This window comes from Daktulosphaira vitifoliae, unplaced genomic scaffold, assembly GCF_025091365.1.
Source record: "Daktulosphaira vitifoliae isolate Bord-2020 unplaced genomic scaffold, ASM2509136v1 Scaffold_1, whole genome shotgun sequence".
Taxonomy (NCBI): Eukaryota; Metazoa; Arthropoda; class Insecta; order Hemiptera; family Phylloxeridae; genus Daktulosphaira; species Daktulosphaira vitifoliae.
In genome coordinates, this window is record NW_026099572.1 from 35,844,781 (window position 1) to 35,861,639 (window position 16,859).

Genomic DNA, 16,859 nt, shown 5'->3' on the forward strand with positions numbered 1-16,859 from the left:
TAATATAAGTCGAACCTAACTGACTTTAAAGTAATTGCAATGACGGATTTCAATCTCAAAAGCGTAGGACAAATAAGATAATTTATTTCTAAATACTCATTTTTAACTACGACTTTGGGTGAAAGTGTTTCACTTATCTCAACTCTGCATGTACCAAATATTACAATTTATCTGATGTTGAAACTTACGAATTAAAACATTTCAACAAAGCTATAACGATATTTTATTTACATTATAAAATGATTGTATTTGAAGTTACTAGGGTACAAAATCATTTTTAAGGAAGCGCCACCTGATAGGGCGTCGTTTGCGCAATGCGAAGAATCTGTGTGCGTGGAAAGTTTAGGCGGTCGACAGTAACAATAGAATTTCAGGATAGGTTGTTGTGTATTGTAATGGTCCGCCAATACTATCGTTTGTCACAGCCCATTGTGTTTTGTCAGATCCCTTTTTCGTGTATTCGCTTTAGTCCGTCTCTGAGCGTTCACGTGCATTTATTCTTAACGCTAAAATTGTTTTTTTTTATTTGGGCGTAAACAATTATGTCTATTAGTATACACAGATTTCAGGGTTATACAAAATTTCTAGTCTTATTAAGTGAACATTTCAAATTTTTTTTAACATCACACTCAGTGTTATATAACTTAAGTTATATTTTTAAGAGATTAAATTTAAACCCTTGAACAAAGTTATAACTGTTAAAATACATAAAGAATAAGAATAACGGAAATATAATTGAAAGCTATCCCACTATCAGTTTATTTATATTATTATTAAAATTATAATAATATAAATAATAATATTTAAAAAAACAAACGCATTTTCTGCTTTCATTCAGAGATTTAAATGTGAAACAATTTCATAGAGTTTCCTAGAAAAAGGCAAATTAAATAAATTAAAATTTTGTAATCTACTCATAAAAGTATAAATATTAACTAACTTAAGTATTTCAGAGCAATCAATTGAATTTTCCAACATGACTTTAAGAAATAAATACAATTATATATCTTCTATATTTAAATAACATTCAATCTTAAAATTTTAAAATAGGTTTATAACTCGAACATGTAATATTAAACATAAAAGAAAGAAATCTCAAAAATTATTTTGATTTTTCCAAATATATCATTTGTTTTAAAGTATTATTAATCTAATTATAACACCCTCTGAAAAGCAAAATAGGACTTTTATTGAGTGAGGATCAATAAAATTAATTATACTCTTTTAACAAAATCTAAATTTTTCATAGCTTTGTTTATTATAAAATCAGTATGATAAGCAAAGTTGATGTTGCAAACAAAAAATAATACCTATCTATATACTTTTATAACTTAATGCGCTCTAGATTAATATTTGATAAGGAATAATTATACTTATAAAGACTTAAATTTAAATAAAAGCTCATGTCTTTACATTTCGAAATATTCAGACCACACATGTTTAACTCACGCCATTTTAGCAAATTATCATAAATCATTCTGCAATAGAATATTTTCGTAAATGTTGACTAACCTAAATAATTTATCATTATTACCAAATATTAATACATCTAAGTTCTTAACAATATCCCGTAAATCATTTATAAATATATTAAATAATAATGGAGAGAAGTGAACTCCCCGAGGAACATCTAAAGCAATAATGAAAGGATGGAACAAAAAGTTCTTAATTTTAACATTTGTAAACTTTCGGATAAAAATGAACAGAACCAAAATTAAATTAAATTGTTAAAACTAATAAACTTCAATATTGAAATGAATAAGTTAATGTTTATAAAATCAAATGCCTTAAAAAAATTCAAAGTTTATAAATTTATTTATATAATAATTATTAATTACATTTTTGGCAATAACTAAATTATTACTTGCAACGTTTAATATACTATTTATTTTGTTTCTTCTTTTTCTTTAGTGCGCTACTCTTCTGTTTTTTTCTAACTCCAAATCTAGCAATTATGTATGGTGTTAAAAATTTCGTTATTTTTCGTAATGCTATTTTCTCCTTAATAGCATCTAGTTTGTCATAAAATTCTCGTTGATTATATGCTTTTTCTTCTTTATCTAGTTGTTCAAGATACGTTTCACTCCAAGCCACCTTTTCCTATCAATTACATTATTATAATAGGTACTTAATTGTGTAAATAATGATAATTGTTATATAAATTATATTATAAATTCAAAATAAACAAATAATCTACGATTGCTTAAATTAGCAAGACAAGCTAAATTTAAATTTTAAAAAAATATCACTTTAATGATTTTTTGGGAAAATTTTTTTTTATCTTTTAAGACTAATGTTTGTATTAATATTATTAATTATACCAATCTATTATATAGATTATTCAATAAGTAAGGAAAAGGGTTTTAACTGTTCTCATTGTTTATAACAACTGACTTGTTTCCTTATTTTTTGAACGACCTATTATAAAATAATATAATATAATTCTTAGTAAAAAATCTTGTGTATTAAATTTAGTAACTTTTAATTCCTCGTATGATTTTTGTTTCTTTTCAATACTTTGTTGAAGATACTTCTTTTTTTTATATCGATTTAACATATCATTACCATAGCGGACATTTTGGTTCTGTAGTAGTATTTCTTTTTTCTCACTTATTATAAATCAAATAAGGCAAATTTATTAAACCATTTATTTTAAAAAACTTTAAATTGATATCGAAATCGTTAAAGAAAATACGAATTAAGAATCCTTAGCTTTTAATTACAATCTTTAATACTTACACTTCCTTCTTTAAATGATCGATTTCTATTTCATTTTTTACCTCTGAAGATTTCAACTGCGATTTTTTAGCTTCTAGTTTTGCTTCTAGTTCATCAAGATCTTTTTCAAAATACTTTAGGTAAAGTATCATATCATTTTTATAATTCATTCTAAATACAAAAAAACGTCGAAATATTAATAATTATTACTGTGATTCTTTAATCTTCTATAACAGGTTAATAATTTAGAAAAATATTTAATAATTATTTTAAAAGTAAATATTTGTTATTTACGATTAAATTGGTTAAGTCGAGTTAATATTGAATAATCATCAAAGAAGATCATATGTAACCTACTCGAATCGGGTACGTTTTGATTTAAGTGATCTAACAGCAGATTCCGCTTGAGCTTTATAATAGTTTATCTTCTCTGTTACATCTGAACTAACTTTATTATATTCCTCGGTGGCCTCATCAATTTGTTGTTGTATAGTATTTATCTGAACTTTGAATGCTTCATTTTCCTTATATTTTAGAATTAGTTCATTTTCACGAATACGCTCATCGCTAAAATTCAAGTTTATTTTATTACAAATTAGCTCTAAAAATGTATTGATCGCTTCTGATATGTCTTTTGCTTGTTTTGTAATCTAAAATAGTAAACATCACACACTATTTTTAAAATTAATTATAAAGTAAAATTTCTGAATGATAAAATAACATAATTTTGTCAAGCTTTTTTTTTGTATTTGAAAAATCGTGGTTAAATGGTGAAATTTTAGTCACTTAAAAAGTTTTTTCACCTTATCACCACATTATAATATAATGTCAGAAAAAAGAAAAATTAATGTACAAATCTATATTATAGATTTGTACATTATTTTTTTCAAAACAAATTCTTTTCCTAAGAAGTTATTCTTTACTTTTAACCTTAAATATTGATACTTTAAGCATTCAGACTTTAAACGAAAAAATTCTTATCTATTTATAGATAGTAATATTTATACATAATATTTTTGTGTTTAAGTTTTCCTATTAAGAAGATGTTTCTTTTAAAATTCGTCTTACGTATGCATATAAAAAATAATGTTTTAGTTACTATGGAGTAATATACCTTTTGATTACATCGTTTTTTACACATTTTCACTAATACTTCGTCTTGGATTGCGGCTCTTAATGATTTACAAAAATTATGGTAAAACTCGTTATATAAATGGCTTTTCTCAAATATTGTATCTTCATTTGAAAAAGCGAAATTAGAATAACTGTTAAACTGTTTTTGCTCATTTAACGTTGTTTCAGAATTTTGTTCTATTTTTGTATAGACGTCCACTATAGATTTATATTTGGTATAATCATAATTTGTAGAATACTCTTGCAAATAATTTGGCAAACTTAACTAAAATCAACATAAAAATCAAATATTAGTAACAATATATTTAAATATAAAAAAAAAGAAACCTGATTTGAAAGATATTAAAATCGAATGTGCATTACTTTACGTAAAGTACTCTTTCAAATTTTAAGGGTGAAAAGTAGTTTTAGTCATAGTTTTATTTTCATAAATGTTAAATACAGAGTGTTCAAAAGGTAATGTAACAAAACAATTTTTACAAGCAATGGCAACAATAGATACTCTGTTCCTTACTTACTGAACACTATACATATATATTATATTAAAATATACAACATCGGACAACCCGGGGTAAGTAATTTTATACAGCTGGTCTCTCAGGTAGTTTAAAGATTGCACATGGAAACAAGTTTTAAACAAGATAAATTTTAATTAATTATAATTAGAGAATGTATGAATAGATTTTTTTTAGTATTTAAAATCTTAAATGTTATGTTGACAAAACATATTCGTTCTCGGTTGTCGTTAGCGCTCAACGTATTAAAATTCTGATCAAAAAATAATAATTAACAATAAAATTCTTAACTCAGAAATCAATCTCTTATTATGTTTGCGAACGGAAAATGATGTATAATAATTATATAAAACGTTCTAAAATTCGAATTAGAAATCTAAATAATATAAAAGTAGGCTTGGGAAAAACATATCAATGCTTAGTTCATTGATATTTTTTTAATGGAATTGATATATTTTATTAAAAAATAACTCTATATCATTAAAAAAACAATGTACGTTTAGTTTTTTTACTATTTGAAATTAAATAATTTGACAACATAATAGATATATTCTATAATTTAATAAAAAAAACCCAGCACAGTGGGGTCGTGGCATAGTTGGGTCCAGTATAGATGATATCTGACAGTGATTAAAATCACTATCATAAAAAACGCTTCGATGCAAATCTGTAGATAATGTTTAATTTAAAAAAAAAAAATTTGTTAAAATAGCATATTTTTGAATACGGTAGCCATTTGCGCATAGAAGATAAAGTATCGGGACAAAATTTTTTTTTCATTTTATAGAACATAAAATAAGCTTTAATTTGATATATGTTTAAAGGACGCAATAATTCCGGAACATTTTCAAAAATTAAGTTGAAAAAGTTAGTTTTTGTAAAAAATTGCTATTTTAAATCCCCCCAGTGAGCAAAATAAGTGTTAGATTTTCAAAAAAAATTATATCAAATGAAAGGGAAATATTTAAGGTTTCAATACAAAAAAATATTATTTTTATTTGTTCATTTTTCAAAAAGTTATCGAAATTTTAAGAAAAAAAAGTGAAAAAATTACAAAATTTACCGATTTTTAAATTTGTAATTTTTTTGGATATTTCTCCCATTTGCGAGGAACGAGGGAATTTTTTTCAATTTTTAAGGGTAATGTCTCCAACTAGATACGATTTGTGATCTTTTGACGTACTTTTAAAAGAAATCGGTCCAGTGAGAGCTGAGAAAAAGTGGCAACAGATATAAAAAAAAAAAAACACATCATAGTAAAATTAATACCTTCTCAGATTCGCATCGAAGCTAAAAATTATTTATATTAACGCGTTTTAATAATAATTATTTATCGTTTCCTTTAAAATATTTCTGATTATATCAAATATATGTTATCACTAGTGATAAGAAATTTTTTCATTATAAATGAAATAGTATTTAATTTCAATAAGTCTAACTATTTAATGAATTTTTTACTTGATCTGAAATCTCATATAGATAACAAAAACAATAAATATAGCATTACTACTGTAAATATGAAGTGTAATAAACTAATAAAAATATGAATCAAATTGCACATTTGATCAGTATTATTTTAATCTAATGATATATTAAATAAAATGTAATTGTAGAATAGTTTACTAAAAGTAATCTACAATCAAAATTAAAAAACTATTTTTTCATTCATTTTGGATTGATCACTAAACAATTTAATATTAATTATAATAAAGGAATAATGCATTTTCTCAAAGTGGGACTAAAAAAATTATTTTAAACCAATAGCCAGTTGATAAGAAACTGAGGGTTAAAGATACAATCAAATAGATTACCTTAAACTTTTACTGGATGAAATTTTAACATCTAGTTTTATTAATTTAAGAATATACAGAACATATTTTTTTGAAAACTTTAAAGATCTTTAATTGAATTTACAAAAAATACTGTTTAGTATATAAATTTGAACTAAAAAGTAAATTAAACACAAAAATAATTTCTTTTAATAAAATAAGATGTTCAATGAGATAACTATTAAAGTGTTATTTTATAAAGCTTGAATTTTATTCATTTATATTAAAAAATATACAATTAAAAATCTTACAGCAATTAGAACATTTGATTTGATCTCTTCAGCAAGAGTAATAAATCTATGTTTTGATTCATAAAGCTTATGTTCAATTTCAGGAGACATTTTATTATTTACTGCAGTCATTGTAATTACTACACTCAATATTTTTAATTATTATTTTTATAATTAATGACTCTCATAGCAAAGACTAAAAATAAACATCTTTCCGAATATTTTAAACAACATGAATTTAAGCCAACACAAATATAAAAAAAATCTTATTATAGTTTAAATAGTTCTTTCAAACTAAATGTAACTCTTACAATTTATATCACTTTATACATATTTAATAAAGATACAAATTAAAAATATTATAATCATGTTCACTATAACTAATGAATTTTTTCAAGCCAATTTTTGACAGATTCAATGACATGGTCTTGAGAAAATGTAACTGATTCACCAAACTCAATAGTATTAAGACAATGTGAGAACTCAAAACTCTTTTTCTTTTTTCCAAGCATAGTTTTGCTAATTTTACCATCTATACTTTCTAATTGATTAGCTTTAGTAATTCTAAGTGTATCCCTAAAATCAAATTCAATTTAATATTTAAATAGAACTTGTATGATTTAATTTACTTAAACTAAATTACAATACATACAATTCTTTTTCAAGTAAAATTTTAATAGCTTCTGAACCTTTAGACATGAGCTTGTCTTGTTTATTACAAAGTATTAAAATTCTGCTTTTGTTTGATTGAATAATATCATCAGTAATAACTCTATATAACAAACTATAAAAAAATGCATACTTAAATTATTAAATAACCAAAACTATTTTTAACATATAAATATTTACTAACTCTGCAACATCACATAATGAAGTTTGTACTGTTTCAGAGTCAATTACAAAAATAATTCCTTTACATCCACTTTTATATAAATCCCAAAATTTTCCAAATACTCGCTCATGTCCAGGAATATCTACCACACGGAAAGAATTCTAAATATGACAATAAATTACATAAAATAACATTAATATGTCGCATTGAAAAACCAAATATATACATACTTTTTTGTTTTTGTATTCTCCGATGTTTTCAATTTGTGATGTAAATGTTTGTACCGATTTGTTAAACAATAAATAAGAATACAATGTAGTCTTACCAGAATCACACAAGCCAACAAGTAATACATCACGATAACTTTTACTACTTTTTCTCCATAAAAAAATTAATACTGAAATTAATTTTTGTTAAATAACTATCTAAACATTTGAATAAGTAACTCTAGTCAATGAATACTTACCTAATGAAATAAATATCACTAAAAGTGATATTAACAATTCTTTAGTCATGAAATAATCATTCTCTAACTCTTTAGATACATTCACAGACATCTTAAAAAAAAGTCGTTTATACAATTTTAAATACAAAAGTTAATGACAACTAAAATGTTGACTCATGAATTTGACTCAATATCACCAAACTAACAACAGTCTCCTCGTCAGCGATACGTACACAATATTATCACCGTTATCATAAATAAGATAATATACTAACTCTGTTATAAATATTGCTATGAACTGATAATGCTCCGAATATACAATTAAGACAATATTAAAAAAAAAGGTTGGAATTTCGTAATTGAAGGGTAACTTTCCAAAACATTTTCTTTCGATTATTTTATTTTGCTAAAAGCTAATTAAATAAAAAATTATATTTATCACACGGTATAAATTTTTTACTAATATATTTTTTTGTAAACATAATGTGCATATACGTAATTTCTAATGTGTTTGTTGAAATTTTCACTATTTTTTAATTTTGGAACTAAATTTAACGTAATATTGATAAAAAAAAATAATAATAATTAGTTTTACATTCTATTTCCTGAACTGAACATGCTACAAAGGTAGTGGCCAACTCTCACATGTTAGGGAGCCAAAGATGGTTCTTGGCTAGGCCAATGATGGACGGAATAGGTATTATAGCCGGCTTGCACCAGAGAAGACACCACCAATGAGAAAATCACAAAAAAAATTTCTTTAACACCCTGAGAATCGAACCCGAACCCTGTGCGCTGAAACATACGTTTCTACCCACTAGGCCATGCCGATTTATAAATTAATAAACATAGTTAATAAAAAGAATTACACGCTATAACACTAATTATGACTTACTAATAATTTCGGTCTAGCAGTGCCTGAATTTATATTTATTAAATCACTAGGTTGAGCTTGAATTTTTTTTGATTTTCCATTACTTTAGAATTAGTTGTTAATTAAGACTTTAGTTACAAAAAATTAAATAGTATTACACAATTTATATTCATTAAATTATTTTATAACAACAGTTATTTATTTAAGTTTGCTTTATTTACAGCTACAAATAACAAATGAACATTATTAACGACATCTGAATCATAGTTGGCTGCAAAATTTTTTATAATTGTAATAATTGATAGTATTAGCTTCGATGCGAAGCTGAAAAGGTATTGGTTTTACCATGATGTTTTTTTTTTTTGTGTCTTATACCACTTTTTCTCAGCTCTCACCAAACTGCTTTCTTTCGACGATACGTCAAAAGATCACAAATCGTATCTAGTCAAAGACATTACCCTCAAAAATTGAAAAAATTTCCCTCGTTCCCCGTAAAAGAGGGATATCTCCAAAATAATGACAAATTTAAAAATCGCTAATTTTCGACATTTTTTCAATTTTTTTTTACTTAAAACTGTCATAACTTTTTTAAAAATAATCAAATCAATATAATTTTTTCTTTTATAGATGCATTATGTCTTTACCTATCATTTGGTATATTTTTTTTATAAATTTGACACATAACCTGCGCAGACAGTGGGGAATTTAAAATGACAAATTTTTCACAACAAATTAACTTTTTCAACTTAACTTTGGAAAGTGTTCCGGAAAGTCTGACACTTTTATATATATATATATCTTAAATTAAAGGTAATGTAATATACTTTATCATGGAAAAAAATATTTCCGACTTTATTTGGTCTTCACGGTGAAAATGGCTATCGAATGCCATTTTTGTGTGAAAATTCTTTTTCTTTGATCAATACAAATTTTTAAGGAGAAATAATATTTATATCCTTCTTTCATTCGACATAGTTTTTTTTTAAACAACACCATTTACCTTTATAAATATATTACACTTATAAATCATAAAACTTGTAATCAGAATATAAATAAGGAAATAGTAGATCATGTCGCTTTTGGAAAATTCGCCATTTTTTTTAAATTAAACACTATCTAAAGATTTGCATCGAAGCATTTTTTATGATAGTGATTTTAATCCCCCTTTTTATTTTTAAATTTTCACTTTATAGTTTCATATGCTATGAAAGCCTTTTTTATTAAAACAAATATTTATTTTCGGCCATGAACGGGATTAGAACCCACAACCGGCGAATCCAGCGGTTAAACGTCAGCGAGCACCCGCGCCTTAGCCGCTCGGCCAAAGAACGCATTTAAAGTGGTGGGATATATTAATAGTAATAAACCACTTGCTCTTAGTCCAAAGGAGAGTTACAAACATACAAGAAAAGCTAATAAAAGCGTGTTAAAAAATAGATTTAATATACAGAACAGAATGAAACCTAAGGTGATTTTTTTAGAGGGGGACTAAGCCCCCTTCCCTAGCACTTTCTTATATGTCACACACCTTACACTTAATCGAATGACCCCACTGGTTTTTAGGGGGCTAATTTATTTACTGAAACTAACAAGATCAAACTGAGAAAATGTAATGTGTATCCTAAATTTCTTTTATTTCGAGTTATTCGTTTCTTAAAAAAAATTACATGCGTTTGCTTATTATTTTCATAGTTTAAACATTTGTATAATCTATTTTATTATTTATTTTTAAATCATTAATAGAAAATACACTTTAGGCTCAAAGATTTGACTCTAAGTAATTTTCATAATTGACCATTACTATTTTATCTTTAGTTTACTATCTCCGTTGTTTTAAAAATTTATAGTAATGCTTTGTTAAAAACATCTTAACAAAGTACAATAACACGATTATGAAGTAGTTTAAAGTTCAAATTAAAGAAGTTAGTAAAAACTCGAGCAAAATATAAACAACCTTATCGGTCAAACTCCTATTACATAGTAGCATAAACAGTGATAATTAGAAATGTATACTTCTCTACAAACCTAACAAATTATGAGTATTAGTTAATAGTAGTTTATCTGTGTACTAGTAGTGGCACGCCCGCCTTTATTGACACACGTATTTTATGGACATATAGATTTAAAACGATTTTTTTGTTTGTATAATTTTCATAACAAACATTACAGGTAAGAGCAAATTTAAATTTTTTTTTTTCTTTCAAAAATTATAATTTTACTAAAATATTTTAATAATAATAACACTTATTATTTGTTTTTTGTTAATAATATTGATTTATTTGGTTTAATACAAAGCTAAATTTAATGCATTATTTAGGAAAAATACAGAATTTATATCAAATAAATTCTGATTAACTTTTAGACATTTAAATAATTTGAAAGGTTTATTTAAACAACTTAAATAGTAAACTTGAAAATAAAAAATGCTTGAAAATAAAACTCTGCTTCTTTAGATATAAAAAGTTTAATTTTACAATATTTTTTCGATTAAAATCTTTAGAGTTTTAAATTTTTTAAGTCGGCTCTATATTTATGAATGTATCGAAATAAAATGTACGCATAATAATATCGAAAATTAAATTATAATATCAAATTATTTAAAATCTATTCAAAAGAAAATATCGATAATTCGCAAGTGATAATAAATTTTGTAAATGAGAATTAATCGTATCACATTTTTAAATATCGTGTCAAGTTGAAGTTTAAAATAAGGATGACCGACCCCAAGTAGTTGGTATAAAGACCAGGAAAAAGAAGAAGAAGACCTTTTTAAATATCACTAACACGTATAAAGTTAAGTGACTTTAACTTATCATCTTAACTATTTGTTTTTTTTAACTAATTTAACTAGTAACTTAGTATGAACCTCTCGTCGAGTAACTTTAACTTAATAAGTAACTTGTTAGAAACTTGGAAACTTAGAAAAATGTCAGCCTATTGGGAATCGAACTGGAATCTTTCGTTGACCGAGCAATACCTTTTCCGCTAAGCTATCCGACAGCCTGCGTGTTCATGGGCCTCTTAAATGATGACAACATCCTCTGTTGAATAAGCAAGAAAATTCATTTTTAAAAATTAAAATATTAAAAGTTATTCTTTTTACAAAATTTCTTGATTTGTACGGGCACATCATTAATTTTAAAATAATGTAAAAAATGTATAAATTGTAACACATGTGAAGGTATTAAACTTAAGATAATTAAGTTTTAATTAACAATAACAAAATTAACTTAAATGATGTTATCTTTCAAAATAATTTTAAAATATCACCATTTCCACAAAATAATAAAAATATTGACATTCAACGAGAATAATTATAAAGAATATATTTTATTTTCTACTCAGTTTAAAAAATTATTTTTAAAAATCCTTCGGAATTAAACGACATTTCTATAAAACAAAAAAAATTTAATTAATTGATTAAATTATGAATTTATCCATAAGTCGGTACATTAAAAAAAAAAAAAACTCATTTTGTCACGTTAAAAAGCAGTAAAATTTTTACCCTTGTTAGAAACTTGGAATCTGAGGAAAAAAAATGTCAGCCGACTGGGAATCGAACTCAGATCTCCAGCTCCGCTAGCACTCCAAGCGAGATCACCATTCCCACTACGCGTTATCCGTCGGCATATTATAGTCTTAATTTTCAAAACTGTTAAGTGGTTGATAATACCTGCTATAAAAATAAGCGAGAAAATTCAACCAAATTAGTCTAATGATCTAAAATAATTAAAACATTTATATACTTTGTACCCTAAGTGAAGGTATGGACTGTCTTAAACACCAATAATATATTTACAAGTTAGAAAAAATGATTAATTCACTCAACCTTGAAAAATATTATGTACTGAAGTTTTTTCTAGCAATATTAGTATTGATTTATATTTAATTTGAGATGAGCTTTTTGTAAAATACAAAATACAACAAAGATATTTTACGTATTTATTATACCTATTTTTTTAACAGTAATAAAAAATTAGTAACTCCCTGATGTTATTTATCATATTTAAATAAATCATAGGTGTAATTTATTAACTGTATTAATTGAAATGGACTTTAGCTCGAGTCGAAAAAATACAACAATTAAAATAATTACAATAATTACTTAAATATTCTACTTCGTCTCTATTATTTTGTAAACTATAAACATAGTATACTATATTTATTTCATTATGTACTATTACCATTAATTTTAATTTTACATCGTAAATTAGCAAATTGGAATGTATTTTCTGAGTTATATGATCAGCTTAACTTCCAGTTTCTCATCATTTTTCGTCGATATTTAATTTTTAACAATTATTTAATACTCTAAAATTAAAAATTTGATAATCTGAAAGATATTTGATCAATAATATAATGAGTACCATATTTTAAGTATAAGTTAATTAAGTAAAACAGGTAATCAAATAAATATCTAATAGTAAAACTATGATATGTTAAAAAATGTAATGTACTTAAAACAATTCATAATGTATTGTTGATCATGATCGTAATTATTTATCTAAGTAAATATTCTAACTAATATAATAAATTAATCTTTCGTTTTTTATCTTTTACAACTGTCATATTATGCAAATGTATTAAGGATCTAATAGGAATTATATGGACATCTTAAAAATAAACCTGAATAACTAAAAGTTATTTAAAATTAAAAATATATTTATAATATTAATTTAAAACTAACAAAATTTTAAAATATTTAACTCAAATACGTATTTCGGAATTATGTTACCATCATCTGCACTAAAAACATACATACCTACATTCCAATTTTTTTTTATTTAAACAATGACGTTGTAATTGCAGAAAAAAATATATCACACAACTGCCTCATTTAAAATTTAATTACTCCTCAAAGACAAAGGACATTAGTTTAATAAATCGTTAAAAATGTTTAAAAATAAACAATACTTATAAATGTTCATAGAATTATAATTATAAATTCTGTTTTGGTCAAAATGAGAATGATAATAAAGGAAAATTCTGATAAAGTGTCAGAATGGGCTGCTAAGTATGTAGTTAAGAGAATTAAAGACTATAAACCAGGACCAGATCGATATTTCATCTTGGGATTACCAACAGGTGAGTACAATTTATACAATTATTAGTAAAATGTTTTATTGTTTTAAATTTACTGTTAGTAATTTTATTGAATTCGCATATTGATAAAATAAAAAAATTAATTTTTAAAAATAATCTAGGCGGGACGCCATTAGGCATGTACAAATATCTCATAAAATATTATAAAGAAGAAAAAGTTTCATTTAAATATGTCAAAACTTTTAACATGGATGAATACGTCGGTGAGTTAAATATTTTTTTTTAAATTTTCATCACATTTCATCGTCAAGGTCCTAAAATTATTTATTAAGTATGTAGTTCAAGGCATGAAATGATCATCCATTTAAATAATACAATTTGGATATTATTAAATAAATATCATGTTTATTATTTTTGTGTAAAAGTTTAATTAATTTAAAATATTTTATTTCTAATTCTGAATTAGCACTGCCACGAAATCACCCAGAGAGTTATCATTATTATATGATGTCAAATTTCTTCATTCATATCGATATAGATCCCAAAAATGTACATCTGTTAAACGGAAACGCTGCTAATCTACAAGCAGAATGTGAAACTTATGAACAGCTTATTAAAGAAGCTGGTGGAATTAATTTATTCATAGGTGGTTAGTATTAAACAAGCCTAATTATTTATAATAAAGAAAAAAAATACTATTATTGTGTTAAAAATTTCAATTACAATTCAATTAGGCATTGGTCCAGATGGTCATATAGCATTTAATGAACCAGGATCATCACTAGTATCACGAACTCGCATTAAAACATTAACTCAAGATACACTAGAAGCAAATGCCCGATTCTTTGAAAATGATATTAGCAAAGTTCCTAAACAAGCTTTGACAGTCGGTGTGGGTACTGTCATGGATGCCGAAACTGTTAGTTACTATATTCTAAATAAATATTTTTCATTTTTAAACATTAAATAAAATTGATTAACAAGGGGTAAGACTTCCGAATTTTATAAATAAATTGATAAATTAAAAAAATATATATCTTAAGGGTGTTAATCACATCCGTACATTTCACATAATCTTGAGGGTGTTAAAAATTGTTAAAATAGGCCACTAAAACCTTAAACATTTTTATATAACTATTATTTTGACTTGTCGTCTAGAAAAAAGTGTAAATAAATAAATTAATCTATAATTCGAAGGTGCTAAACACCCTTGAACTGAAGTATAACAGCGTAAAAATTTAGCGGGAAAGCAAAAATAATAAATTCACAAATGAGACTTCAGAAATGAAAATTGTTTTTAAACTCTGACGTGTTTTTATCAGAAATTATGACCAATTATTGATAATTTAAATTGTTCACAAATTTGGCAATATTCTCACATAGTATACATTTTTTAATTTTGTTTATATTTATGAAATATACCATATTCATTTTCTTCTTCACTAACCAGAGTTATGTTATCATAGGTATTAGTGTTGATTACAGGATCGCACAAAGCTTTAGCTTTACATAAAGCAGTCGAGGAAGGAATAAATCACATGTGGACAGTATCAGCATTCCAACAGCATGCAAATACCCTTATTCTATGTGATGAGGATGCTACATTAGAACTTAAAGTAAAAACTGTAAAATATTTTAAAGTAAGTCAACCTAATGATCAATTAAGTACTGTATTAAATAAATAAATAATAAAATGTAAATATATTTAGTATTTAAATTATCATCAGTACCTATACAGTTACTTACAAAACTTAATCCTTTTTAGGATCCATTTTTTGAAAATAATTGTGATATCATTTTTAAGCCTCCACAGAACCTTAGTTAATAATCGTATTTTCAAAAAAAAAAGTAGAAAATAAAGTACTTGTCTAAAATATTACCACTGAAAAATTTATTTTGATCAAATCATTATTAACAGTTAGACCGGTTTATCATGTCCACTAAAAATTATACGATCATCAACTTGAGAGGTCGATTACTCATAGAATACAACTCGTTGGAAATGTTTTTATTTTATTAAATCGTACAGTACATAACATTTTTTTAATTTGTTATATCATTGAATGGTATAGATGACCCTTTGCTATGCAAAAATCTTCACAATATGCGAATTTTATCAAAAAATATATGATTTTTGGCTTTAATGCCTCATAACATCTATATCGTGATTTCGTATAATTTTTCATCAAGTACATTATATTAGCTTTAATTTGATATTGGTTTAAAGAAGGTAGGATTTTTAGAACATTACAAAAAATTGAAAAACAAATGATTTTTAAGTCCCCACAGAACCTTAGTTAATGATTGGATTTTCAAAAAAATATATATGTTTCTTCAACAAGGCTAATGTTTGAAGTAATATCAATACAAAATTCGAAATAATTCATCCAGTTTTCGAGTTATTTCAATATAAAATTAAAACTAAAAATATATAACATTGACTGCTTTATGACAAATTAAATTTTTTGGGACATTTCTCTTTATTACGGGGATTGAGGGAAATGTTTTAATATTATGGCGCTGGTAGCTTCAACTAGATACGTTTTGTGATTTTTTGACGTATTGTTGTCCAAATTTGGTCTAGTAAGTGCGGGAATAATCGAGTACCCCGGATAAAAAAAACACGTCAAATTAGAAAAATAGATTCTTAATAACTTATTGAAGCTTCTTCTTCTTCTTCCTCGCCTTAATCCCAACTACTTGGGGACGGCAAACTTATTAATAACTTATTGAAGCTAATAACAAAATTATCTATAATTATAAAATTTAATTTCAATGAACCAATTTCAGGTTCTAGCTGATCTCCATGAGAAACTCATTGAAGATGATTAACTGCGTTTAAACATTTTGAAGTTTCGTTTTATACTAAATTAATAATTTATTTCGAAATCAACAAAATAAATATATATTTTGAAGTAACAGTGGTTTTTTTAATTTTTTTTTTTATGTAAAATAATTGATCCATGTTAAATTATTATCCTTTTTTTTTCTTAAAATTATGTTATGTTTTGAACAATTCAATAATAAAGTGTCATTTTGAATCATGGCATTACTTATTTGCTACTACAATAATTCACATTATATACGCAATACTACCAATTAATAAAAATATAGTTTAAAAAGACTAAAAAAACACGCTTTTAAAGCACATCGAACTAGAAAATTAAGAAAAATTTTTAAAATAATAATGAACGAAAAATACTAGTAATATTGCGAAAAAAAGCGTGGGCGATTTGTGC

General features: G+C 24.8%; 3 protein-coding genes across 5 annotated transcripts; 1 reads left to right on the forward strand and 2 right to left on the reverse strand.

Moving 5' to 3' along the window:
* Positions 1–1,835: 1,835 nt before the first annotated feature.
* On the reverse strand, positions 1,836–6,558 carry LOC126894026 (golgin subfamily A member 8N-like). Of its 2 annotated transcripts, XM_050664658.1 has the most exons (6): positions 6,448–6,558; positions 3,833–4,117; positions 3,076–3,368; positions 2,740–2,889; positions 2,480–2,609; positions 1,836–2,100 (listed from the first exon to the last, which is right to left on the reverse strand). In XM_050664658.1, the coding sequence occupies exons 1-6, from the start codon at positions 6,556–6,558 to the stop codon at positions 1,882–1,884; spliced, it is 1,188 nt and encodes a 395-aa protein (XP_050520615.1). In that variant the 3' UTR covers positions 1,836–1,881. The 2 variants fall into 2 exon arrangements, with proteins under 2 accessions (XP_050520615.1, XP_050520616.1); XM_050664659.1 differs by lacking the exon at positions 2,480–2,609 and having other exon boundaries at positions 1,919–2,100.
* Positions 6,384–7,938, reverse strand: LOC126894027 (signal recognition particle receptor subunit beta). Its single transcript, XM_050664660.1, has 5 exons — positions 7,725–7,938; positions 7,489–7,655; positions 7,280–7,419; positions 7,079–7,210; positions 6,384–7,002 (listed from the first exon to the last, which is right to left on the reverse strand). The coding sequence occupies exons 1-5, from the start codon at positions 7,813–7,815 to the stop codon at positions 6,807–6,809; spliced, it is 726 nt and encodes a 241-aa protein (XP_050520617.1). The 5' UTR covers positions 7,816–7,938; the 3' UTR covers positions 6,384–6,806.
* Positions 7,939–10,614: 2,676 nt separating this feature from the next.
* On the forward strand, positions 10,615–16,541 carry LOC126893891 (glucosamine-6-phosphate isomerase). Of its 2 annotated transcripts, none has more exons than XM_050664430.1 (7): positions 10,615–10,746; positions 13,508–13,662; positions 13,782–13,883; positions 14,087–14,269; positions 14,355–14,539; positions 15,087–15,260; positions 16,411–16,541. In XM_050664430.1, exons 2-7 carry the CDS (start codon positions 13,539–13,541, stop codon positions 16,450–16,452), a joined length of 810 nt encoding a protein of 269 aa, XP_050520387.1. In that variant the 5' UTR covers positions 10,615–10,746; positions 13,508–13,538; the 3' UTR covers positions 16,453–16,541. The 2 variants fall into 2 exon arrangements, with proteins under 2 accessions (XP_050520387.1, XP_050520388.1); XM_050664431.1 differs by having other exon boundaries at positions 10,626–10,745; positions 13,533–13,662.
* The last annotated feature ends 318 nt before the right edge of the window (positions 16,542–16,859 follow it).

Bases quoted from the DNA above. Each gene is read 5' to 3' on its own strand.
- LOC126894027 (XM_050664660.1), bottom strand. From the start codon at position 7,815: ATGTCTGTGAATGTATCTAAAGAGTTAGAGAATGATTATTTCATGACT. The intron at 7,656-7,724 runs GTAAGTATTCAT...AATTAATTTCAG, and splicing joins AGTGATATTTATTTCATTAG to TATTAATTTTTTTATGGAGA. The intron at 7,211-7,279 runs GTTAGTAAATAT...ATTTTTTTATAG, and splicing joins TCATTATGTGATGTTGCAGA to TTTGTTATATAGAGTTATTA.
- LOC126893891 (XM_050664430.1), top strand. From the start codon at position 13,539: ATGAGAATGATAATAAAGGAAAATTCTGATAAAGTGTCAGAATGGGCT. The intron at 13,884-14,086 runs GTGAGTTAAATA...ATTCTGAATTAG, and splicing joins TAACATGGATGAATACGTCG to CACTGCCACGAAATCACCCA. The intron at 14,270-14,354 runs GTTAGTATTAAA...CAATTCAATTAG, and splicing joins AATTAATTTATTCATAGGTG to GCATTGGTCCAGATGGTCAT.
- LOC126894026 (XM_050664658.1), bottom strand. From the start codon at position 6,558: ATGACTGCAGTAAATAATAAAATGTCTCCTGAAATTGAACATAAGCTT. The intron at 3,369-3,832 runs GTATATTACTCC...TTACTATTTTAG, and splicing joins AAAAACGATGTAATCAAAAG to ATTACAAAACAAGCAAAAGA. The intron at 2,610-2,739 runs GTAAGTATTAAA...ATTTATAATAAG, and splicing joins GATCATTTAAAGAAGGAAGT to TGAGAAAAAAGAAATACTAC.